General features: G+C 43.5%; 1 protein-coding gene and 1 long non-coding RNA gene across 4 annotated transcripts in view; one reads left to right on the top strand and one right to left on the bottom strand.

The window, feature by feature from the left end:
- The first annotated feature begins 73 nt into the window (after nucleotides 1–73).
- LOC148110423 (uncharacterized) lies at nucleotides 74–24,032 on the top strand. The gene is made up of 4 exons (XR_015724059.1): nucleotides 74–324; nucleotides 7,237–7,343; nucleotides 9,903–10,016; nucleotides 23,370–24,032. It is a non-coding gene; the product is annotated as an uncharacterized LOC148110423 (long non-coding RNA).
- Nucleotides 22,672–26,744, bottom strand: part of SLC26A4 (solute carrier family 26 member 4) — a 47,626-nt gene continuing 43,553 nt past the window's right edge. For all 3 annotated transcript variants that reach the window (XM_087861189.1, XM_045793468.2, XM_087861190.1), the window contains exon 21: nucleotides 22,672–25,093. In XM_087861189.1, the coding sequence (XP_087717315.1) occupies nucleotides 25,070–25,093 (24 nt within the window). In that variant the 3' untranslated portion in view covers nucleotides 22,672–25,069. The remainder of the gene's footprint in view (nucleotides 25,094–26,744) is intronic.

Genomic DNA, 26,744 nt, shown 5'->3' with positions numbered 1-26,744 from the left:
TGGGAGCGGAAGTCAACCGCGCCGGAGTCGCAGGGAGCGCGTGCGCTCTACCTTCCGGAGCCCGGGAGGCGGAAGTGCGGCCAAGTTGCCGCGGCTTTGGCCTCCCCAGGTTTCCTTGTCTCTTATCCACTACCCAACTCCGGTGAGGGAGTTAGGCATACTTCGAGGAGAGAGTGACAGAGAGGTTACGCGAAGAGCTTCCAGGTCGAGGTTGCTAAGCCTTCTCACGTGCTCCGAGAGAGTAGCCTTTAACTATGGAAAGGAGACTCACAGGAACGGGGGAGGGGGAGAGCAGTAGCAGCCGGAGGAATAAGCTCGCGGCAGGTAAGGCGGCTGCCCGCCTCCGCGGAGCGTTGACTTCTGGGACCTGTAGTGCGCGGGGGCTCCGGAGCCGGCCAGGCCCATTGCGCAGGCTCGTACGTTGGGCTGGCCCCAACTCGGCAGGCGGAGTAACGGTTTGGAATCCCCCGGAGTGCGCGAGCGGCTGTCTCCTCCACCCGGTGCAGGGAAAGTGTAAACACGCGCGCTCCGGAAGGCGTCCTCCAGTGGGAGGTTGCCCAGGGGATGGCTGAGCTGGGAGAGAAGAGAAAGGCTCTGTGCTTATTGTCTAAATTTTGCTTTGTCCTGACGAGCTCTGCAGACGCCTGCAGAGCCGACTTGGTATATACCCCTTTTCCCATCGCTTAAGTTTCTAGCAGTTGAAACACAGAACGCTTGACTAGCACTTGTTTTTTAGAGCTGGGAGCGCCCTGGCCGCCTAAGGGTGCAGGGGACCAGCAGCTGACCCTCCCGCGGGGGACACCGGCAGGAAAGTGCGGAGCTGAGCCCGAGCCGGGGATGCACGCGCAGGGAGGCGGCAAGAGCGGCGGGGCTGCCCGGAAGGGAGACGGTGAAAAGGAAAGGCCTAAAATGAGGAAGAGAGAGTTAGCGCAACAAGCAGTACCTAGTTCCAGTTCTTGGTCCCCGGGGGTTGTGGTTGCGGCTGCCTTCATCGTCCTCAGCCAAAACAAAGGAAAGTGCCACAGAGTGGTTCCTGGGGACTTTTCAGTGCGGTCTCCACCTCGCCGACTTGGCTCATTTGTCCACTCCCTTCTCCAACCCTTTACACTTGGTGCTTTCGCATGAGTAGAAAGGAGCACAATTAGGAGAAAACACGAGCTTGGGAGCCGAGGGATTTGGGTTCTATTCCTGTCGTCCCTTGGTGACGACATCATTACCTTGGGTTGTTCACGCTTTCAGTGCCAGAGTTCCTGGATCAATAGAAGATGATTATTATATTGCCCTCCTAATAGAAATGTTTTCGCGGTACTGAATTCTGGATAAAGGGTGTTCAGCGGTATGTTGTATGTATAGTTATGCAGTAACAGCTTTGAGTCATAAAGATCAGAACTGTTAAGTGTTCTGTGGTATCTGGTGAATGTTTTACTGGGGTCTTTAAAAAGACTTCCCCGCTATATCTGAAGCCTTATAAGCAAGTGTTTAGGTACAGTTACAACCAAGGATAGTTGTGAATCAGAGTTACCCCTGCTTTTGTTGAAATGTACATTTCTGTGTCAACAAGTGGTTTCCAAGGTGCTTTCAATTGCTGGATTTATTTTTTGTTTTGGAGGTTGGAGGAAGTTTAACCATACCTTCCCAGCTCTGTAAATACACTGCTAATATGATCAGGCATTTTTCACCCATTTGAGGTACAGAAGGTGGTAGTTTTCACCTAGGAAGTGCTCTTTTTAATTTTTTTTCCCTCTCCTCCTATTTACCTCTCAACCATACTTCAGACTAATGCAAATCCAGGTTCATAATGGTATCATTAGCCTCTGCTGATGCTCATATTTAAAGAATTAGAATAAAAAAGAGCCTTCAGACTATATTTTACATAATTTAGTCTGTAAATCAGAAGTTGTGTCAGCATTTTACGGTGCATAAAATTATGAAAATTTACTGAGGGAGCACTCACTTATTTTAGATTTCCTGTTGATAAAATGTTAGACGAACATTTGTTGAATTATTTGTTTGACATCTGTTGCTTTCATGCACTGCTTGTAGCATCTGTGCTCTGTATTCATTTCCCCTTTAGTTGTAGTTGCCTCACTTTATCAGGGCGGTAGCAGTGTGACAAATTAATCTCTTTACCTAAACTGATAAGTGAAATTGTACATAGACTTTTATTTGATTACTGCCCTCTGGTATCCGTTGTTGGTGACCTCTGTGCTATAATCACAATTTATTAAAAGTTGACATTCTTAGTATGCTCTACATGCTTTCTATGTAATAATCGATTATTATTGATATTATATTTAAACAACTTTTATAAAATGGAAAAATAAAATAAAATTAGCAGCATGATTTAAAACAACAAAAAGTCGACATTCATATTTATTTTATAGCTTGGTGCTGTCCTAAGGTTTATAAAAACAAAACATCATAGTAATGGGTGATCTAAAGAACTGAGGTGCATATTTTCATCTTACTGACAGACCATCTGCTGGCCCATGAATTATAAGCTAATGTTTTAATAACCTTCCATTCACGTAGCACTGTTTACACTAAGAGAAAAATAGGGTGGGTATCAGAGAGCTTGTTTGGCTTGTACTGTTGGTCCATGTTTGGGAATACTGAAAAATAGGGTATGATTGAACAGAACCTTGAAAAGTAGGATTCTAGAGTAATAGTTAAGAAAGAGCACATAGGGGTACCTGGCTAGCTCAGTTGGTGGAGCATGTGACTCTTGATCTCAAAGTCATGAGTTCAAGTCCCACATATGGCGTGGCATTCACGTAAAAAATTTTTTTAATTACAAAAAAAGTACATAAACAAAACCTAGCATGATATATTAATCATATAAACAACATAGTTCAGCAAGATATATTTTTTTTAAATGAGCAGAACTTCAATTCGGGGGCGGGGGAAGGGAATCAATACTATTACCTATAAGAGAAGAACAGTTGACCGGGGCGCCTGGCTGGCTCGGTTGGTGGAGTGAGCAACTCTTAAGCTTGGGGTTATTAAATTTGAGACCCATGTTGGGTGTAGAGATTACTTACAAATAAAATCTTTTAAAAAAACAGAGAGAGAACAGTTGACCAGGAAGCCAGAAATCGCTGTGAGGTCCAAATGCTAGTTAGTTAGTATGAATAAACTGTTAGTAGGAGAAGAACTGATCAGAATAGTGTCCACTATATATTAAAAAGTTTGATAAGTAGGGGCACCTGGCTCAGTTGGTTAAGTATCAAACTCTTGGTTTCAGCTCAGGTCACGAGATCAAGCCCTGTGTCCAGCTCTGCTTAGCGCGGAGTCCGCTTGGGATTCTCTCTCCCTCACCCTCTGCTCTTCCCCCTGGTGTGCACACGCACACATTCTCTCAAATATATCTGTAAGGAAAAAAGTTTAAGTAGAAGTAGATGGGAAAGGCAGTAGAATATAGTGATTAGGTAGATGAACTTGAGAGTTAAAGACCGGGGGTTCCAAGCCCAGTGCTGTCATTTCCCAGCTGTGAGACTTTAGGCAGATGACCTAATCTTTGTGGCTGACTCCCTTCCTTTGTAGAATGGGGATAACAATAGTACCTGTCTTTGGAGTTGTGAGAATTAAATGTTTTTATCAATCTAAAGTGTTTAGTACCCTCTGGCACACAGTAAGCCCTCATAAAAGGGTAGTTCTTATAACCAGGGTAATTACTATTGTCATTGCTTCTTTTTTTTTTTTTTTTAAGGTTTTATTTATTTTTTTGACAGAGATAGAGACAGCCAGCGAGAGAGGGAACACAAGCAGGGGGAGTGGGAGAGGAAGAAGCAGGCTCCCAGCAGAGGAGCCTGATGTGGAACTTGATCCCAGGACTCTGGGATCGCACCCTGGGCCAAAGGCAGATGCTTAACAACTGAGCCACCCAGGGGCCCCTATTGTCATTGCTTCTTAAGGAGATAGTTAGGATTAAATGAGATAATACTTAGGATAGCAGCTGGCACATCTTTAAATGAATATTAAATGTTAGCTATGATTTTATTATTACCTATAAAAAATGGATTGGAGATAGGTTTTGAAGATAGGGTCAGTAGGGCTGATTTGAACCCATTAGCATACTGACACAGAAAGCGAAACTGATGTTTAGCTAAGATTCTGACTTCTCTGTATTGGAATCAGTTGAGAGATCTGCCCCTCAAACTGGGTTAGTAGCCAGCCTTAACTCTAGCCCCACACAGTCCCAGTTTCCTCCTCTCCCTACCAGCTCTTGAAACTGAGCCCTAACACATTACCACAGCCAAGCCTTATCAAGTATGGCAGCCAGCTTTCCAAACACTGTCAAAAACTGGGCAAGAGACAATTTCAGGGAATAAGAAGAAAGTAAAGACTCGAAGGACTGAATATTGCTGATTGAAGGCATTCCCCCACTGTCATCCTTTGAGTCCTGGAAATATACATAACCAATTGGATGGGAGGACTTCTAGAGAGGTCCTGCAGCCTCTCTACTCTTCTGAGAAGGCAGACTTTGCACTGGGTAATCGTTGAGCTGGATAGGCCTACTCCTCGCTCCAGAGCCTCTGCTAAGAGATAATTGCCTAGTTTTTTCTCTCAACATTTCTACTAAGCTCACTCTTGAAAGAATTCGTAGGATATTACACTGCTTGATAGCTACGCCATGTTTGTTAGCAAGCAGCCAGTGATATTGTTCCCTAGACCTGAGAAAGCCTTCATCCAAGGGCTCCCTGACCCTAAGCCCAGCTGCTACTTCATGCCAGTTAGAAAGGGCTTTCACGCTTCCCTGGTATACATGGTTTGTAAATAGGCCCTATTACTGCTTAAAAAAATGTCTATCATTATCAGAAATATATTTTAGGGGCGCCTGGGTGGCACAGCGGTTAAGCGTCTGCCTTCGGCTCAGGGCGTGATCCCGGCGTTCTGGGATCGAGCCCCACATCAGGCTCCTCCGCTATGAGCCTGCTTCTTCCTCTCCCACTCCCCCTGCTTGTGTTCCCTCTCTCGCTGGCTGTCTCTATCCTGTCGAATAAATAAATAAAATCTTTAAAAATATATATTTTTTTTACATCATAGCCCAGTACATAACACAAACCCACATACAGATCACACATGTGTCATAAAACTATGTTTACCCTTTACGCAATTCCCTCTGCTGTTTCTTTTCTCTCTGTCCCTTTAAAACGAATTGCTGGTTATGACTCACTAATGAGTTGGAACTTAAGTTTGAAAACCACTGCTTTATAGCCCCCATGGGTGTTTTGAAGAATTTATACTATTCTAGAAAAGTCTGAGAGGAAGGATAAATCTTAACACCAGGAGGACTTAATTCTTGTGTGGCTGTGCAAAAGGGGTGATGAGGAAGAAGATAGATATCTAAGACCAAAGAATGCCAGGAAACTCAACAGCAAGGCTACTAGAAGTTTCTTTCCTGTAATTGGTAATAGCTACCTCCTCAGAACTGGGTCTCCAAATGAACAAAAACAATTTTTTGGCAGTAGATTGAACACCCACTTATACCTCAGTTGAGGAAAATGCTGGGCTTAGATTTGGAATTCTCCCTCCTACCTTAAACCTACCTACCCATCAAGGCACTTGCTCATGGGCCACTCTTTCCACCAAGCCTTCTCTGATTCATTCTAGCAACAGGTAATATATATAGTAGAGAAAGACAATGAGCTTTGGAATCAGGAGAGTTGCGTTCCAATCTCATCTCTCCCTGTGTTATTTTGGACAGTTACTGAAGCTTAATATCTGTATCAGGGAAATGAGGATAATGATCATTTTTTCTTGCAGAATTATTCTGAAGATGAAAGGAGGTGACATCTATGAAGGCTCCTTATTACTTGCCAATACCAGGCCTTCTATAAGTGTTCATTTCCTTCATTCCTCTTGGTAATTACTGTCTCTTCAAAACATCCAGGTGCTGCGTTTCTCGTAAGGCCTTTCTACTTCACATTCTATCAGCCGGTTTGTTTTACCTACCCTACAGGACCAGCCCCTTGAGGACAGGGTCCATTGGCCATTTATATTCGTATAATACACGCTATGTAGCGGAAGGGGCTCACAAAATATTTGTTGGCTTACTGAAGAATATCATCAAAAATAACATGGCCCTGGGAAAATAGAAAGACGCATTTAAAACTTCTGCCCACAAAGGTGGCAAACAACTAAACAAAAGCTTCCAACATAAAATAATTATGGTAGGAGGGCACCGACCACTAGGATTGTAAAGAATTCACGACAGTTCATCACACCAACATTCAGAGTTCGTGCAATAAAATAAGCAGAGAACATATGATGCCTGAAGACAGTAGCCCAGGTCTTCAGACCCAAAGAAACTCGAACAGCTCTACATGGCTGAGCTTCTCTTTGAGTGAGAAAAAAACTATGTGTAAGAGTGTGTTTATACATATCTACATATACAGCAATGTAATCCAGCCCATTAGCAGGGAAATTCTAATTTAAAACTTAAGAAAGTGAATAATTTTGGGAAATAATGTATTCAACCAGTGTTTATTTGTGCCATACACTCTTCTTATTGCTTGAATATATCTGTGAACAAAGCAAGTAACCCGCATTGGCTGTGTGAAACTTGCTTTCTAGTGAAATAGAGCTGGTTTAAATATGTAACTTTACTAGTACTGGGTAACTGTGGAAATGGTGTTTTCTAGAATGTGAATGTTATAAACCTGAACAAAATAAACATAACTAAACAATTGTGAAGAGGTCGCAGAAAGCATGTGAGTACTCGTTTTTCATGAATTGTCTGCTTTTACTTCTAAAATTGAAAAGCAGTTAAAAATATTAAGCGTAACAATTCCAACTTCTGAGAGGTTTTCATAATTTCTTTTCTTAACCTAGAAAGAGCTTTTGGAGCATAACACCCCTCGTGTTAAAGGAAAAGTTTTCTACTTCATGTCCTTTTGTTGAATTAAATTCAAGTAAAAGTCATTGAAAGTAGAATATTTTCATTAAAAATAGCATCTATCATAGAGCAGTCAGGATCTAACCAGAAACTGCTTCAGGTATTTTCAGTGAGGGGAATTTGGTGCAAGGAATTGATTATACAGGTAATGGAAAAGCTGAGAAGCCAGATATGACCAATGAGATAACCCGGTGATTAATGTAAGAGCCAGAAGCCACTGAGCCCATAGGCTGAAGGGACAAAGGGAAAAAGCAGCTGAATCTGGTGGGGGTGGGGCAGAAAAACACAACTGTTGTCAAGAACATACCACTCCCCTCTCCCTTTCTTGTGCCCTCTAGTGTCCCAACAGTCTTCCATTAATGACCAGCCGGATATCAGCCAACACAGGAGCCTGGGATATGCAGCATGTTGGGATCAAAACCCGAGCAATACTGATGGAGCAGAGGTAGGGCAACAAATGGGCACACAGGCCTTGCATCGAATATAGAGTACCATATTATTATTTTTTAGTATTTATTTATTTGATAGAGAGAGAGAGCACAAGTTGGGGGGAACAGCAGAGGGAGAGGGAGAAGCAGATTCCCCGCTGAGCAGGGAGCCCAATGTGGGGCTTGGTCCCAGGACCCCGGGATCATGACCTGAGCTAAAGGCCAACACTTAACCTAGGGAGCCACCCGGGTGCCCCAAGAGTACCAGATTATTTTTATAAAAGTATTGCTGCCTATCTCTCCAAATAGATGTATAAATAGCTGCATATGCTGTTTACCTAGTATTAATAATAGTTATTTATGGATAGACTGATTTTGAGTGATTCTTGCAACTTTATATTTTTCTGTACTGTTTGAGGATTTTTTTTTAGTTGGATTTTTAAAAATTTTCACCCACATATTTTGATGAGCTGAACCATCAATGAACATCAGTTTTAAATTATGGTAAATTTAGGCAGAGTTCTAGAATCGTGAACATATAGTGTTTTCTAATACTATTACCATGTAACAATATGTTAATCTCTACAACAGATAAGCTTTCTCATTCCACTCAGGTAAGAAGTTAAATTAAACCTGAGGCCAGGGGCGCCTGGGTGGCACAGCGGTTGGGCGTCTGCCTTCGGCTCAGGGCGTGATCCCGGCGTTATGGGATCGAGCCCCACATCAGGCTCTTCCACTATGAGCCTGCTTCTTCCTCTCCCACTCCCCCTGCTTGTGTTCCCTCTCTCGCTGGCTGTCTCTATCTCTGTCGAATAAATAAATAAAATCTTTAAAAAATAAAAATAAACCTGAGGCCAGTTAATTACGCATTGTATTTTTGTAACAGCATTTCCCCCATTTCATCGGTAAATATTTTTGTGTATCTCAAAGAGTTAATATGGTCACAATATCGTTATCACATTGCCTCTTCAAAAAGTCAATGTCATGGGGGGAAAATGTGTAGGAGGACTTTTCTCCATTAATAAGACTGAAGAGCTATACCAACTAAATGAAATGCTTAAAGTTTCATTTGATCCAAACTCAGAGGGAAACAACTATAAAGATATTGCAGAAAGGTCAGTATGAATTGGCTAAAAGGTGATAATATGAGGGAACTATTTTCTTAAAGTAATAATGATATTTTGGTTAGGAGAGGCATGCTGACAGGGGTAGAAGATCTTGATGTCCACGAGATACTTCGAACAACAAGTCGATAGCTAGATAGGCATACAGACACGTGGGGAAGGCAAATACGGCGATTCATGAATCTAGGCAGTGGTGTACTGCCATGTGAGCACACAGTGAGAAGAAAGCCAGAAGGGAGCTCTCACCAGAGCCTGACACCCTGTTCTCAGACCGCTAGCTTCCAGGATGGTGAGGAAATACATTTCTGCTGTGTAAGCACCCAGTCTACCGTATTCTGTTATGGCAGCCCGAGCTGACTCATACAGATTTTGTTATCAGGAAGTGGGTGCTGCTATATCCAATACCCAAATATGTGGAAGTAGGTTTGGGAGAACTTTGAGGTGCACACGAGGCATATGGACATTAAGGATGATTCTGGTGAGGTCGCAGACATATGCACACGTTATCAGAGGAGTATGTTTACTGGAGGAAAGGCGATCCTTATTGTAAGGTGACAGTTTGGCTAGATTGTGTTTTAGTGTTTCGTGGAAGGTAGAACTTGCAAGTGACGACATTGGATACTTAGCTTAGATTTCCAAGCAACTAAGAGAAGAGCAGCTTAGTGCCTCCTGACTGCTCATAGTGAAAGGCAAAATGAGAGAGATGAAGAAAGAATGAAGCAAGAAGGAACCAGAATGTGAAGATTTGAGAAAGTCTCAGCCTATCCATGTTGCATAAAATGAGAACGCTTGTTTTGAAGAGAACACACCAAAGGTGGGGCTCAGCAGTATCCGACAGAGATCACGGGGGCAGCAACTTGCAGACTTCATAAGCCATCCCAACAGAAGCCAGACGTAGAGGTGGGATTGTACCAACAGAGTCACTGCGGGTGTGAACTGAAGGGGACAGAGAAGACGAGAGGCTGTTGGACGCCTTGGATCCTACAGGATGAGACCATGGAGCTATTGGGCCGTGGGTGTGTACGCGATCCTTCAGGAAAAGGGAAAAAGGACTGCACAGGTGATTTCAGAGATCAGCAAGGCTGCCACTCCCACCACAGGCCCCAAGTACACCGGTGAGGCTGCCTCCACTTCGGTTTCCAAGAGCAGGACTGCTCGGCAGAGCTGCAAACACGGCGCCCCCACAGAGAGCCACAGGGGCAGGGCTGCTCTACCACATGGGGGTGAGGTGACACTGCCACCTCAGTGGGCCTGGAGGACAGAGCAGTGAACCAAAGCGGTTTATTGTCCGACCTCAAAAGCTAATGGAATTTACCTTGCTAAGTTTTGGACTTGCTTGGAACCCATCACTCCTTCCTTCTTTCCTGTTTCTCCCTTTAGAAATGGCCTTGTCTATCCTATGCCTGTCTCACCGCTGTATGTTGAAAACACATAACTTGTCTGGTTTCACAGGTTCACAGCCAGAGAGGAATTTTACCTCAGGATGGAGCCTATCTCACCCGCACCTGATCTAGATGATACCTAGCTGAGACTTTGGGCTTTAGACTTCCGAGTTGATGGAATGAGGTAAGACTGCAGAGTCGCTGGCATGGAATGAATGTGCTTTGCATGCGATAAAGAAGTGAATTTGGGTCGTCCAGTGGCCGAATGTTATGGACTGAATATCTGTGCCCTCCCCAAATTCATATATTGAAAGTCCTATCCTCCAATGTGATGATGTTTGGAGGTGGGGCCCCTAAAAGGCAGTAAGGATTAGATTGACATCCTGAGGGTAGGACCCTTGTGATAGGATTAGTACCCTTAGATGCCAGAGAACTTGCTTTCTCGTCTCGTACACGCACCCAGGAAAGGCTCCATGAGCCAGAAAGAGAGCTCTCGCCAGAACCTGACCTCCCTGGCACCCAGACCTCGGACTTGCAGCTTCCAGAACTGTGAGGAAACACATTTCTGCTGTGTAAGCCACTCCGTCTGTGGTGTTTTGTTACGGCAGTCCCAGCTGACTAAGACATCTGGGAATGACTTAATTTTCCCGAGTTACATAGAAAAGCCCTGACAGCACCCAGGGTCTACTCCACAGGAAAAAAAAAAAAGGCCCTCTTGTGCATTGAACTTCTCACAGAGACGCTGGAGAGGGATACACTCTCCCTTTGTCAGGAATAAAGACTCCAGATTGCCAGAAAAGAGTCTGAGCTTTCTAACTGGATGTGTGCAGAGGGAGAGTAATCGTCTTCAGCGATCCCACTTACTGTGAGTATTTGCTTATCTCTCACAAAGAAAGACAATGAAATGTGCAGGCCTGGCCCGCCTGCATTGTGAACACCAGAGGACTTTAGGACACAGAGGAATGAACCTTGTCTGCCCAGTGTCCAGGGCAGGACGTTTCTTTGGCCCCTTCTTAATGCCTCAGGGGACAACTGAGCTGCTTCCTCAGAACCTGTTCGTACAGAAGTCGTCTTCGGCCACCCCTAGCTGCTAAACCACACCAGGGACATCACCTTCCAATATATAAGCACATTGTACTGAGTTCTTTCATTAACAGAATTTACTCAGTCGTTTGGCTGGGTAGCTAAAGGGCTTGGACTCTAGAATTGTCGCCCTGCCATTTACTTCCTGAGAGACAACTCTCCAGCTTTCCTTGTCTCAGTGTGCCTGTTTTGCACAATGGGGATAGTGATTCCCACCGCTCAGTATTGTTTTGGAGATTAAATTAGCCAACGAATTTAAATAGATCAGCATCACATGTAACACAGCGTAACAGTAACTTCCTGAGTTTCAGCCGCCTTCATCTCCATCACTGCCTTTGCGGGGTAGATAAAAACCCTAGACAGCAAGCGCTTTAGGAGACGATGTCCACCAGGTGGCACCAGCCACAGGTAAATAAAATCTCCCACATTCGCTGTATTTCTTCTTAAGTTTGGAGGTTACATGATGAGGCAGAAATAATACTGCAGTGGTGATAAGGCACTGTGCATACGTAGATATCAATACAAGTTTGCCCCAAAACTAAGCTTTTGAGTCATCATAATATCCTAAAGCGATCGTCTAAAACAGTTACAAGTCAGACATGTTCTGGTTTGCTTCCCAGACCCGAGGAGATTGGGATGCTGGGGATTCACAGAAACTTTGGGAAAAACCTCCTGTTCTGTTTCCAAGAGTGGTGGTGTGATGCTTGAATAACAACTGGGGCTTTTGTAGACATCTGTTCCTCCAGCTTTCGTTCTGCTGAACTGGGTATGATTGCAGAAGGGCTCTGCTTAAGACCAGAGATCTCCTTGCACTGTGGGAGGAAACTTCTGGAAGGACAGAGGGGGGAACGGACAGTTGATGTAGGGACAAACTTGGAAGTGCAGAAGAGTTCAAATAGGGTTTTCAGCAAGTTTTTCTTTGTGATAAGGAATATCGACAGTGCTTTTGCAATTAGATAAGCTTTTCTGACATCTGAGAAAATGATCTCAAGGTAGAGCAAGAACAGAACGGCCTGGGCATTTGGGTTACAACCCCTTTTACTTACTTTCTTATCATTCCCTTTGTTGTCTCCAAGCCTTCACATACAGTCTTGTTTCAGATATCTTAGTTATATGTTTGGGAATTAAGGGAGAGGTTTGTGTCCATCTTTGGGCTGAATAATTACACCAATTGGAACAGGCTTTCAGAAGTAGGGTGATAGGGTTTGTGAAATGTGCCGACACTCCATGGGAATCCTCACTAATACTTAGGGAAATCAGATAAAAGTCTGGAATTCCTAGTTTCATAAGATGGAAGGTTTTGCCATCTGGGTATCAAAGAGCAGGACAATCCCAGACAACTGGCCATGGTCACACGATAAGCCAGCTGAAGGCCCAGAGGCTGCAGGCCGATCCAGAGCAGGGAGGGGGTGACAGACAAAGCCCAACAGGGCAGAAATAAAGAGGATCTGTAAACAAACGGGGAACAGAATTGGATAAGAGGAAAAATTGAAAAGAGTAGTTTGGGAAGTGATGTTTCTGCACTTCATGCTTAGAAAGAAAATAAAGGCCATTGGCAGGCCCACCCCTTCGGCTTCCTGACCTCTACCCCATCCTGGCCTTACTTCCTTTGTATGGGGGGGAGGGAACTCCGGGTTCTGTGAATGCCCAATCTCCTCCTGTCCACATACCACCCGCTCTCCTTTCTCATTCCATCTTTGGTTCTTTCTCTACTGCCTCTGTTCTCCACACACACAAAGAATGTTGAAGTCTCTACCTTTTAAAGCAAAACAAAACTGTTCATTTTGCATCTCAGGTTCACTGTCTTGTTCTTTCTTCCCTTTGCCGCCAGCTTCTGGAAAGAGCAGTCTCCCCAGCCCCACTCCTCGCTTCCCATGCTCTTCCCTCCTTGCAATCCGGCCATTTTACCAACACCTGACTGCAAACACTCCCACTGAGGTTACCGGTGAAGCTCACGTCCAAATCATTGGGTGGTTTTCAGCCCGAATCTAAATAAGCTGTCGGCAACATTTGCAACTTTATTTATTGTATAAGTAATGAAGTCAGGTATGTTATATAATTATTTCTATCAGCTTATGTAAAATTATTCTGTAATTACTGAGCACCTGCTATTTCGCTGGCACAGTTCTAGGCCCTGCAATGTAGAGGTGGACGAGATCCTGTCTCAAGGCTGTAGCCAGGTCATAGCATCGAGTTCTCTGTCCCGGGGCCACGTCAGGGGCATGGTGAGCCCCACGACTTTGGCTGATGAGACAGCAAGCCCTCATAAAGGTGCCAACCTTTGACTCACCTCCCTGCCTGCCTCGCAGTCGGAATTTCAGTCTGCCTGCCCCAAGGTTTTCGTCATAGTGTTCACGACTCTCCTGTCAACACACTATCTGAGAGTTGCTGAAAATGTGATACTTTCAGAGGAAATAACCACGGCGTATGCTCCCCAATCCTCATCTCCTCTACCAACTAAGGTTTCCTTATATCTTCTTGTAGCCTGCTTTATGTGGGGTCATGGGGTCACACCCCCAGTATACAAGTAAACGATAATTAGAATTGTAAATGTTGTATCGCTTCTTGGCCTTTTGCCCAAGGTCAAGTGTAGAACTGTAAGTGACTCGAGGGAAACCGAGCAGGGCAATGTGACCTAAAGCACTACCACGATCTGAATGTTCATGTTCCCCCCAAATTCATATGTTGAAATCCTAACCCCCAAGATAATGGTATGAGGAGATGGGGCCTTGAGAGGTGATCAGGTCTGAGGACAGAGCCCTCGTGAATAGTAAGATTAGTCCTCTTGTAAAAGAGACCCCACAGAGACCCCCTGCCCCTTCCACCCCGTAAAAGACACAGTGACGTCACTAGAGCATGTTAAGTGCTGATAGATCTGACTCAGTGCAGAGACAGGAATTGAGAGGCAGAAGGAGCCGGGATCTGTCATACAGGCGGGGGGAGTTTGCTTGGACAAGAGTAGAAACAGACCTATCTTTCAAAGCTCTTCCCCCTGGTTGTAACAACATCACTCTGGACTCTCCCCTTCTTCTGTGATCGTTCCTTCTCAGTCTCCTTTTCAGACCCCTTTTTGATTGTGGTTGTCAGCAGGGTTCTGTCCACAACCGTTTCTGAATTCTGATGTTCCTTAGACCATCTTATTCCCAACCACACAGGCCATCGGCCACTCGCCTAGACTTCACCCTTTCGGGCCCTAATGTAGATATATACTTTTTAATCTCCCAAATTCTATCTCTAGCCCAGCCCTGTCCTCTGACCTCCTCATTTAGCTGCTTATTTGACACCTCCACTTGGCTAGAGGCTTCTTGAATTTAATGTATCCAAAATTGGGATTCTTGGGCGCCCCCCCAGGCACACACACACACACACACACACACACAAACTAACGGTGGAGAGAGGAGTGCTCATTGATAGCCCACATTTCAACTCTCTTCATAACCTGTACCCCATTCTTTTTTTTTTAAGTAGTCTCTACACCCAGCATGGGGCTCAGACGTAACCACCGTGACATCAAGAGTCACACGCTCCACTGACTGAGCCAACCAGGCGCCCTCTTCTTTTTAATGTACCCCATTGTTTGATACACACTTTGGAAGTTTTTTCATTCTTACTTAAGTATCATAGTGACATCACTGGAGCTTTACCAATACTTCCAGCTCTCCTTCCTTTCCTAGACACTTGGGAGAATTATGTTTATCCATCTCCTTGCAGTTAGACTTGGTGAAGGCAGTTACTGCAGACACGGAAATGTGAGGGGAAGTTACACATATTGCATCTGCATGGAAATATTGAGGAACAGGTGCACAATTCTCTTTGCTGTCTCCCTCCCCTCCTTTCTTTGTCCCAAAGTTATCATGTGTTGAGATGCAGATTCCTAAGATCAAAGCAGCCTGGAATGCTGAGCCATCACGTGCAGGAAAATTGCCCAGAGAGGCATTTAGCCTTGTAGCTAACTTGGAGCGAGGAAAAAGAAAAAAGAAAAACACTGTTGTATAAGTCACTGAGGTTTTTGCTGTTTTTTAGTTCTGAGGTGTGTGCGTGTTGTGTGTATATCTGCGGTTACTGCGGTGTAACTGAACCTATCCTGATGATAGAAATGCAATGCAAATGCATATTTAAGACCCATCTCTTCCAGCCTCTACTTCCACCTAGCTGACTACCCCTAAGCCGCTCCTAAGTAGAAATTCTGGAACTGTCCATGCCCCCAAAACCGTCCCTCTTCACTTCTCCCCAATTTCAGTTATCATCACTATCCACTTAGTTGCTCAATCCTGAATTCAGACACAGGGATTATCTTAATGCCTCCCCCTTCCTCACTCCCACAGTCTGATCACCGAGTTTCCCGAAGTATGTCTCAGATTTGCCCTGGACATCTGCAGCAGCCGCTTCCTGTTCCTGCTTCCAGTCTTGGGATATATAGGATACCTCCAAGGTCAGAACTTAATTAAGGGTCCATAGTAAAACTTCTGCCTCCCACCCTGTCCCCCAGCCACCTCGTTCCTTGGCCTGTAGGCAACCAAAGTGACCAGATTCTCAGGTATCCCTTCAGAGCTAGCTGCACGCAGAAACCAACAAGTCTGTGTATCTGTCAAAATTCCAGAACGGGGCGCCTGAGTGGCTCAGTCGTTAAGCGTCTGCCTTCGGCCCAGGGCGTGATCCCAGGGTCCTGGGATCGAGCCCCATATTGGGCTCCCTGCTCCGCTGGGAGCCTGCTTCTTCCTCTCCCACTCCCCCTGCTTGTGTTCCCTCTCTCACTGGCTGTCTCTCTCTCTGTCAAATGAATAAATAAAATCTTAAAAAAAAAAAAAATTCCAGAAACACAAAACTGACCACCCCCCAGTTGAAAGCCTTTCAGTGCCTTTCTAGTGCAGATTCTGGAGTGTTTAGGACCCTACCTCAGCCTGCTGATCTCTCAATTCCAGATAACCCCCTTCTCTGTTGAAATCGTTCCCGCCTCCGGGCTCTTCCCTATGCCGTTCCCTCTGCTTGGACAGTTTCCCTACAGATCTGTGCATGCTAATTCTTTCCTTAAATATTACCTCCTCAGGGAGAGTGCACAGCCTTCCCACCCCCGTTTTCCTCTATCCCAGTCTGCCCTCTACTTGTCGCCTTCAAGCCTCTTCAAATAGTCGTCATATAGTTACTGAATATTTAGCTGTTTATTAGACTCGAAGTTCCATGAGAATAGAGGTTGTGTCTGTTCTGTTTGGTTTACCACATACTATACACCCAGCTTCTAGTTCTGTGCCTATCACAACATAGGTGCACAGGGAAGGAAGGAAGGAAGGAAGGAAGGAAGGAAGGAAGGAAGGAAGGAAGGAAGGAAGGAAGGAACAGATGGAAAAACTAGTTCTGAAAAAAGGGGGGAAAAGGCAGATGAAACTAAAAAAACTAGCTTTCACTATGTAAGCATGCAGATTTGGCCTCCATACTGTCTCTCCCCGAGTATAGATTTTAGATTTTTATCCCGAGCTTCCTCACTGTGTGGTTGGCTGTGTCTCTGGTTAGGCCAACCACCCATCAGACAAGGGAAGGGAAGGAAGAGAAGAGCAAAACATCGCTCCCAAAGGTTCAAGGCCTTGAGTTCTTTGGGAGGAGGTGGTTTCCAAGGTTTTCCAGACCTTGTATTTCGTCACAGACATTCAACAGCTGGTTTAAACAGAAATATTAAGCAGTCACATCTTCCTTTGTTTTAGGGACCAAAAGTTCTTTTCGTTTGTTTTTGTTTTGTTTTGTTTTTTAAAGATTTTATTTATTTATTTGACAGAGATAGAGACAGCCAGCGAGAGAGGGAACACAAGCAGGGGGAGTGGGAGAGGAAGAAGCAGGCTCCCAGCGGAGAAGCCTGATGTGGGGCTCGATCCCAAAATGCCGGGAACACGTCCTGAGCCGAAGGCAGACGCTTAACTGCTGTGCCACCCAGGCGCCCCTTGTTTTGTTTTTTATAAGCAAGTAACACCAGAAAAGACAGGGACTTCCACATTGAAACAGCCACATGTTTGTAAGGAATGTTAACTCTACAATCTCAAATCAGGATCTACGTCTGCCTTAAATGTTTTAATATAGCACATGTTTTCCTCATTACTTCTATGATTACATTTATCATTATAGATAACAGAATACTAAAATTGCCTTAAGGATAAACCGGAGAAATAAAAATCACATCCCTTAAACAAGCTTTTTAAGTCACAGAAGCTAATTAATATGTCCATTTTCACCTGTCACTCTCTCCTTGGAAACTAAACAACAAAGCTTCATTCATCTCTACTTTAATTTCACCTTCGGAATTTATCTCTAGGTGTCCGGGTCAGCTGATTGGATTAGCTAGGTAATGTGACCCAGCCATTTGGCCTTTATCTCTTACCAGAGTAGAGGGTAAAATCCAAGCTCCTTAATGTGCTGCACAAGGCCCCTCATAACCTGGCCCAGTTCCCCACCCCCACCCCAGCCTCACTGCTCACCACCTCTTGCCTTCCTTACTCACGTAAGTGGAGAAAGGTCTTGGGCTCACAGGTGTGTTCTAATGGTACAGATCTCCTGTTCCCCTGAATACTTCCGTGCCAGGGTAGAGAAGGACGCTCTAGCCTCCTTTTGGATATGGTGTAGACTTGGGGGAACGGGTTCGAGGATCCTGCTGCACTGGAATCATCACAAATGGAAGAGCAAGGAAGTGAATTCACGTGGAAGGGGTAGGGCTGACGGCTTTGATCAACACGCGAAGACCAGAGCCCCTCCTCAGCTGTGTGGCAACGCCCCTCGTTCACAGGTGCTTCAAAGAGCACGGCAATGACCTGAATGTGTCTGCCTCAAATTTACGTGTTGAAACCATAACCCCAAAGGGATGGTATTTGGAAGCGGGACCTTTGAGAGGTAATGAGGTCAGGAGAGTGGAGCCCTCACGATGGGATTAGTGCCTTTACAAGAAGAGGCCAGAGGGCTAGCCAGGCGAGGACGAAACAGGAAGACAGCGAGGAAGAGGGCACTCGCCAAGAACCTGACTGCACTGGCACACTCATCTCAGACTTCTAGCTTCCAGAACTGTGAGAAATAAACGTCTGCTGTGTGAGCCACCTAGCCTGCCGTAATTGGTTACAGCAGCTGAAGTAAGATAAGAGCCATACCTGGTCTCCCTCCTGAAGAGTCTCCACCAACTTGTAACACTGGTCGGTCAAGGATTTGTACCATTGGTGACCTTCAGATGCTCCTGCAGAGAGGTCTAGAGCTCCTCCATGACTGGGACAGTAATGAGTAAAAGTGAAAAAAAATTGTGAACAAATTCTTTAAAGAGAATATTAGGTGGTCAACTTATCTAGGCTGCGGGAAATATATTATCAGAAGTGCTCCTCGAAACAAGGACTCAGGATATCCTTGTTTGGCCTTAAGTTTGGGAGTAGTGCAATGTGAAGAGGTGTGTCTCTGCTTGGAGTGCTTTTATTTTATTTTAATTTTTTTGAATATTTTATTTATTTTTTAGAGACAGCATGAACCTGGGGTGGGGGGAGGTAGGCAGGGGGAGATGGAGAAGCAGGCTCCCCACTGAGCACAGAGCCCGAAGTGGGGCTCGATCCCAGGACTCTAGGATCATGACCTGAGCTGAAGGCAGACGCTTAATGACTGAGCCACCCAGGAGCCCCTGAGTGCTTTTTAAAATGGGGCCTCAGAAGGAACCTTGTGCTGAAGACACAGTTAAGCATCTTGATTGTGGTGGGGTTTACATGGCACTGTACGTGGGATAAAACTGCATAGAGCTACACACACACACACACACACACACACACATGAGTGTATGTATAACTGGCAAAATGTGAATAAACTCTATGGTTTGTACCAGTATCAATGCCATGAGTTGTATATTGTACTTACTATAGTTATGCGAGATGTTAACACTGGGGGAGGCTAGGTGAGGGGTACAGGGGAACCTGGCTGTACATTTCTTTGCAAATTCCTGTGAATCTATAATTATTTCAAAAAGTTTTCTTTTGTTTAAGTTGGGCAGGGGGTACTCAGAATAGTGGAGCACTTGATCTTAAACAGTGCATTGGGGATGACCTTCAAGCTAGATCTCATGCAAAAACAGTTCCTCTGTGTCCAGGCCCAAAGATGTCCCTGGATAAGAGGATGAAGTGGGCTACCTTTGTCAGCAGATTCAAAATGAGTATAGAGTCTAGGAGGACCTCCATCTCCCTGAAACTCTGTGTGCATTCAAGGGGATCCCCAGCCCCTTTTCTGGAAACCTGTAGGGCGAGCAGGTAGACAAGGCAGGTGAACTGTGGTAGGCCCCAGGAATAGGCCTAGAAGCCCAGGAAACTCTGAATCACTGTACACTAATCTGATCGCCATTCCCAAACTATATTGGCCTTGTTTAGCATCACCGCAGCTTAGTTCCGTCTTCCAGCAATATTTATTAGGCACTTACTGTACACCCAGCACTCTTCACTCCTTGCCTCACACCACATACAAAAAGCAACTCGACATATGTCTAAATGTGAGAAGTAAAATAAAGTTTTTATTAGAAAACATAGGAAAATATCTTTATTATCTTAGGCAAAGATTTCTTAAACCATATACCAAGAAAAAAAAAAAGGCTAACCATTAAGGAGAAAAATGATAAATTGAACTACATAAAAATGAAAAAGGCATGATTAAGTGATTAAGTGTAAAAAGCTAATACACAGGATATGATGTGGGGCCATGAGCAAATGGTCAAGAAAGAAATCTTGAGAAGTTTTCAGTGCAAAAAGGTACTTTTATTATAGCATGGGGACAGGGCCCGTGAGCAGAAAGGCTGCCCTGTGATTGTGAGGAATGACTGATTATATACTTTTTGCTTAGTGGGGGTTACAGATAGCGTAAGTCTCTAAGGAATTTGGAAGCAAGGTTTCCAGGACCTTGAGGGGCTAGTTGCTGTTAAGATAAGGTTATTTACTACTGTCTAGTAAGACACTAGTCATAAGACCCTTCAGATGTATATCAGTGGGTCATATGTTTGAAGGATGATTGCTCACTTCTTTCCTGGGGTGGGGGATGTTTATGATTATCAGAGGGAAGTAACACCAGAGAAAAGCTATAGTGATAAAACATTAAAGAGAGTCCTTGAGGGAGCTCTAGGAGTGTTACAATCTGTATGCTTCAGGAATCCTACCTGGAGACTGTGGGCTGCAGCAAAGTCCAACCTTTGCTCCTTTTGCTACCATCAAATAGAATATTTGTAATACGTATTTCTACCTGCTGGGGAGAACGAATTTCCTCTGCCCTTCAAGATCCTTGTAGCTGGACTAATAATCAACTTGATGTAAGACAGCTTAACAGGAGAAAATTAAATTTAATTTTGTACATATAGGGAATCCACACAGACATGGAGATTCCAAAGACAATCAGACAAAAAGAGGTCATTCTGAACTAAGGAGAAGGGGGTAGGAGTCTGGCGCCTCGAAGGGATGGAATGCAATTCACAGGAAAATGAAAAAGAGTAAATGATTGTTAAATTTTGCGGGGCCACTCAGAAACAATGGAACACAGAAGACTTTGATCAAATACGCCTTGCTAGGTCTCTCCCTGTCTACCCTACGTAGTTCAAATCATAATATAGTTATCTATGGTGATAGCTCTCTTCCCGGAGTAGGTCTTCTATCTAAATTCTTTCAGGCAATTGTGGGGGAGATAAAGAGCTTTTCCTGAATCTGCTGGGTTTTGATTGCTTTTAACTCAAAAATATTCTTCATGCCAAAGTGGCTCATTTTGGGGCAGTCTGCCTTTGGCCCCTGCACAACAAAGGATTTGTATCCTTACCATGTAAACTCTTACAAGGCCATAAGAAAAAGGCAGATGACCAAAAAGAAAAATTGGCAAATAGCTTAGGCAGACAATTCACAAAATGGGGTATTTAAATAATAATAAACATCGGAGAAGACACTCAACTTCTTTAGTCATTAGCACAAGGCAAATTAAAACCATAGTATGATTCTCCTGCACACCCACAAAAATGGTTCAAATGGAGGGGCCCCTGGGTGTCTCAGTTGGTTAAGCATCCTCTTGACTTTCAGCTCAGGTCATGATCTCAGGGTCCTGGGATTGAGCCCCATGTCGGGCTCTGTGCTCAGCAGAGAGTCTGCTTGAGGACTCTCCCTCTGCCCTCCCCCCCCCCCGCTCATGCTCTCCCTCTCAAAAAATAAATAAATCTTAAAATAAAAAGAATGGCTCAAATGGAGAAAACCAAGTGTCGACAAAAAAGTGTAGCACCTGGAACTCTAACTTCACAGCTGAAAGAAGTGTAAGTTGGTGCAATGCTTTGGAAAATAGTCTGTTACAGATACTAGACATCTACTGTCGTACCTATCGAAGCAGAACGTGTGTGCGGGAGCCAGCAAATCCATTCCCGGCAGGTACTTCACTGCGTTGTGTGCACACGTTCACCAAAAAGCAGAACAAAAAGAGAATGTTTGCGGAAGCACTATTCAAGAAAGCCAAAAGATGAAAGCACAAATGTTCACTAACGGTAGGATGGCTAAATAAGTGGTAGTAAACTCAGACAACAGAATACAGCAGTGAGAAGGAACGATTGCTAGGTGCAATAACATGGATCTCATGTTATTGAGTAATGCTGATTGTAATGTTGAATGGAGCGAGACACAAAAGAGGAGGGAAAAAAAGAAATAATTGTGTTTGATTCCTTTTATTTGAAGTTCAAAAAAACAAGTTGTGGAGGCTGCTTTTAGGGAAACAGGCTTGAGTGATGGAATGTAGAAAAGGCGCATAGTGACTCCCTGGCTGAATACAGGCAGGCCCATCAAGCGACCAACCTCAAAATATCCATAGGCCCTAACTAACCAATGGGCTCCTTACAACTAGGCACAGTCACCAAAAAAGGGAAGATTCCATATGTTGGCATACCTCTTCCCCTTAAAACAGCCCCCCCCTCACTGCTTCATGGCAGAGAGCCTCTCCTCTGCTGTCCTGTCTGCCATTCCCTTGGGGTGTATTCAATAAATTTCTTCTATCTCCTTTGTTCTTCCTCAAGTGAATTCTTTCAACCTCCCATGCCATTGGTTCCACCCGATCCTTGCCCCAATTTGGGGGCTCACATCTGATCAGACAAGACAGCGCATTTAGACATCACACAGGTGTTAGTAGTTAGCCTTGGAGCAGTTACTGGGAGGGAGCTTGAGAGGGCTTCTGGGCTGCTGGTTATGTTCTGCTTATTGACCTGGGTGCTGGCTATACTGGTGTCCTTGTTTTGTGAAAATTCCCCAAGCAGTACATTATACTTTATATCTTTTTGATATGTACATATGTTGTACCAGTGTGAAAGTTTGCTTAAAGGGTGCTTTGGTGGCTCAGTCCATTAAGCATCTGCCTTCGGCTGCTCCCTGCTCAGCGGGGAGTCTGCTTCTCGATCTGCCTCTGCTCCTGCCCCTCACCCGCTTTCGTGATTTCTTTCTCTCTCTCTCTCAAATAAATAAATAAAATCTTTTGAAAAAAAGTTGGCTTAAAATAATGAAAATCATTGCACAAAAGAAACTGGAAATACTTGGGTAAGAATTACAAGAATTAACTGAGACTAGGGCGCCTGGGTGGCTCAGTCCGTTAAGCGTCTGCCTTCAGCTCAGGTCGTGATCCCAGGGTCCTGGGATTGAGCCTGCATTGGACTCACTGCCTGCCCAGTGGGGAGTCTGCTTCTCCCTCTCCCTCTGCCCCTCCCCCCTTTTCATTCTCTCTCTCTCTCTCCACTAAATAAATAAAATCTTAAGAGAATTAACTGAGATTACTTGTAACATTGTTTATTGCATTGAAAAGTCTTTACAAAAAGACATTTCACACAAACAAATAGAAGTGGAGCTATAAAGAATACAGCAAAATGATGGATGGCTGATGAGAGTAATGGCAAACTTAAAATGTAGCATTTTTATTATATTCAATAGTTTTGTTCAGAAAGGACACATCAGAGTAGTTTGAAAGGCTACTTTACATTTAATAAAAAATATGTGCAGATTTTTCCAAATGTACATGTTTGATTTTTTTCATTGGAATTCATGTACAACACCGGAATCTTATTCTACAGGTTAAAAACGTAACAAAAGAAAACTTCAATTTCAAGTAAAATTTCCATTGACAAAACAGATTTAAAAGTATGGTTACTATTCACAAAATGCACAGAAAAGACAGTATTCCTAGAGTGTGCTTGGGAAACAAGTCAGACTGTGGTCTTGTAATAGTCACAAGTGGACCCAAGACCTGATGAAACTCTAGCCTTATTGTAAAATGGAACTTTGGTATTTCTTTCAACTAGTTAAAAAAAGGGGGGGGGGCAGTGTGTATTTCCTCTATTAAACAGAGGTATTCATCCATTTTCTGCAAGACTGTTATATTCACTCTTAGAAGATTTGTTGCTGTAACAGGCAGGCATTGATGTGGAAATGGGATAATATTATAATCCTGGTTCGGTTGTTCCCAACAGGGGAGACATCTGTTCTAAATCAGTGAAGGCCAGTACAACCCATGAATGAAAAAATATTGTACCACTGCAATCCACTGCAACTCAAGTTCCGACATGCAGAACGATTTGGGTAAGGGGAAATGACGGTGATGCTTCCAGTTAACCAGCTTGATGTGACCACTGATAATAATCCTTCCGAAGTAGGTAACTTGTTTCTATTGTATTTAAGAAACAGGGGTAAGACATGCTGCCTTTGGATAGCCAAACACGTTTGGGAACTTCCCACATTTGTGCCAAAGGTACAATATAAATCACAACCAGGCAAAACAGTGTCTTAGTTGAGGACCTGAGTATTTCTTTCTCCCTAGAAATTAAGTACAGCTTCAATAACTCCAGTGTGAAATATCCGGAAATAGTCCTCAGGACTAAGGTCTATATATTATATATAATACCTAGAAAATCATTGGCACTCAGAAAAGGTTAAGTAAAAATAAAAGATATAAAATGTTCTGGTTTAAAATATGGGTTTTTAAAAACCTACGTATTTTCAATAATGTGTATATTCCAAACCAACGTTTTTCTTTTGGTATTAAGTTCATTTAGAATGTTCTGTCTTAAAAAACTCATTTTAAACATAGATTTATATACAGGATGTTCACTTTTTAGATTTTTTTTTTTTGGAAAGGTAGTCAGAATTCTGTTAAAGATCACCTATTTTACATGCTGCTAAAGTTTTAGAGCAAAATATAAACTCAGTCTTATAAACATATCAAAATTTTTTGTTCAAAATAACGCAATTTTTGTGTTAGATTTTAAAAAGACCATACCTCTATAGACCTGTACATGATGACCATTTCTATAAACTAAGATAAATTAAAGCTGCGTTTTTAAGCTAGGGAGAGTCCGTCATATATTTTATTTAATCTTAATTGTGATCCATGATAGTTATCATATCAAAAAATGACTTCTACAAACCACAATAATCTTATTGCTTTGCTTCTTTGAATCCGTGTTTCTAAAATAGATCAGCCTGGCTCTGTAGCTTTTAAGTGAACGTTGTGTTTTTTTTTTAATTTTGTACTCTGGTTACATATCTGGTCACATATAATCACACTGATTATCAAGTACTAAGTTTGGATTTTATAAACTTTGTTGATGTATTTACTAAAGGTGATTTTTGAAGACTTTTATTGATAAATGCGTTAATAATGAGATTTCTGCCTTTACTCATCAGTGTAACCCTACCCTGTGACCCCTGCAGCTCATGGGTGTCCAGGTCAGTCAGGAATCGAGTTCTCTTTATGATAACCCTTCCTGATTTACCTGCTCACAGACACTGCCGGGCACACTTACCGGACTAAACGGAGGTTCACCAGTACCCCCGAGAACACTGTTAGCAAACCCGTTGTGGGGCAACAGGAGCAGAACATCAGCAGATCTGGACATTGCTAACTCACCTGGATTATTCTCCTCACCATTTTGCACATTTTAGAGGAGGCTATTTATTTTATAAAAAAAGCCTTGAAATAAAAATCTTAGTGGTTCTCTTTCATTGGCTAAGAGGTTAAAAAAAATCAAAGAGTTTTAAAAATCAAATGGAAAGAGAATGAGTATTTCAAGTCCAAAGATATAGTCAATGCAGAAAATGTTTGCATAGAATGACATCGGTGGGTGAAGTCTGCCTTGCAGTCCTGGCTTATCGCGACCTCCTGAGCCCACTTTCAGGAAGCAAGACTACGCATAGCCTGTGGAAACGAAGGGGAAACCAAGTGTTCATACAAATGAATTTTCCTTTAGTCTTCACGCTCTGTGTTTTTTACAAACGTGACTTGATAGTTTGGGTTGTTCACATTTACTCATCTTAGGTGTGTGTAGGGTAAAAACTTAATTTTGTACCTCATCATTCTTAGATTTATTTAACACCCGTAAGTACTGTTTATCGAGCACTTACTATGTACAAGAGACTGTTGTCCTTTTATATGCATCTTTTTATTTTCACAACTCTGTGAAGTGTTACTATTTCCATTTCACGTGAAGCAACTGAAATGAAGACATGGACAATAATTTTCCCCGGGCTGTGCAGCCAGTAATTAGCAGATTCGGGGCTGGCACACATATCTGTCTGGTTCTAAAGCTCATACCCTCTACACCTGATACTAATGATGTACTCTATGTTGGCTAATTGAATTTAAATAATTTTAAAAATTAAAAATAAAAATACAGCTCCTACCCTCAAAACCATTCCACTCTACTCCTTTGCTATCTACAGGAGCCCTACCTGAATGATCCTTTTATCTGTTACTTGAATAACAATGCCATTAGTTTATGTGGCAATCAGGAATTATTTCTGTAATGTGGCAACTTCTTAAGTTCCAATTTGTTTTAAGAGGATTTATTTATTTATTTATTTATTTATTTATTTATTTATTTATTTATTTATTTATCAGAGGGAGAGAAAGCACAAGCAGGGGGAGCGGCAGGCAGAGAGAAAAGCAGGCTCCCCACTGAGCAGGGAGCCTGATGCAGGACTCAATCCCAGGACCCTGGGATCATGCCCTGAGCCGAAGGCAGATGCTTAACCAACTAAGCCACCGAGGTGTCCCCTTAAGTTCCAATGTGATGAGTTTTTACTCAACAAAGTCAGCCTTATAGCCATAGTCATAAACTACTAAAGCTGGAAATACTTCTAAGCTCAAGAATGATATTCCCAGGGATGCCTGGATGGCACAGTCAGTGAAGCATCTGCCTTCAGCTGAGGTCATGATCCCAGGGTCCTGGGATGGAGCCTCACATCGGGCGCCCTGCTCAGCAGGGAGTCTGCTTTTCTTTCTGCCTCTGACCCCCATTCATGCATGCTTGCTCGCTCTCTCTCTAGTGCTCTTTCTCAAAATAAAATCTTTAAAAACAGAAGAAGAGGAGGAGGAGGAGGAGGGGGAATAATGACATTCCCAGACTCACTAAGCTGGTGGACTAAGGATGCAGGACCTCTGATTTTTACCCTCGCAATGTAGTTTCTCCACAAAAATCTCTGCCTGTCATCCTCACTGCCTGATTATACCATAGGGGTTCTAATATTATTCTTCTCAACATCTTTTATCAAGATCTGGAATAAGGCAGAGAAGGCATGCTAATCAGAATTGCATACGACACCAGCAGGATGGATAGTTAATATGCTGGGTGATGAGTTCAGAATTTGAAACTATATCAATAAACTAGAACCAGCAAGATGTACTCTACCAAAAATATGCATAACCCTGCATTAGGGTAAAAAACCAATGGCATAACTATAAATGGGGAGCCCAGGTGAAGCCATAGTTTGTGTAAAATGCCCAAGTTTTTAGTTGGCCCCTGCTCAACAGAAGCCAAGATTTTGAGGGGCGCCTGGGTGGCTCAGTC

The sequence above is a fragment of the Ursus americanus genome, chromosome 3 (assembly GCF_024610735.1).
Source record: "Ursus americanus isolate L20-20 chromosome 3, mUrsAme1.1.p, whole genome shotgun sequence".
NCBI lineage: Eukaryota > Metazoa > Chordata > Mammalia > Carnivora > Ursidae > Ursus > Ursus americanus.
Note: the sequence above shows the minus strand (reverse complement) of the source record. Positions and strands in the feature narration are given on the sequence as shown.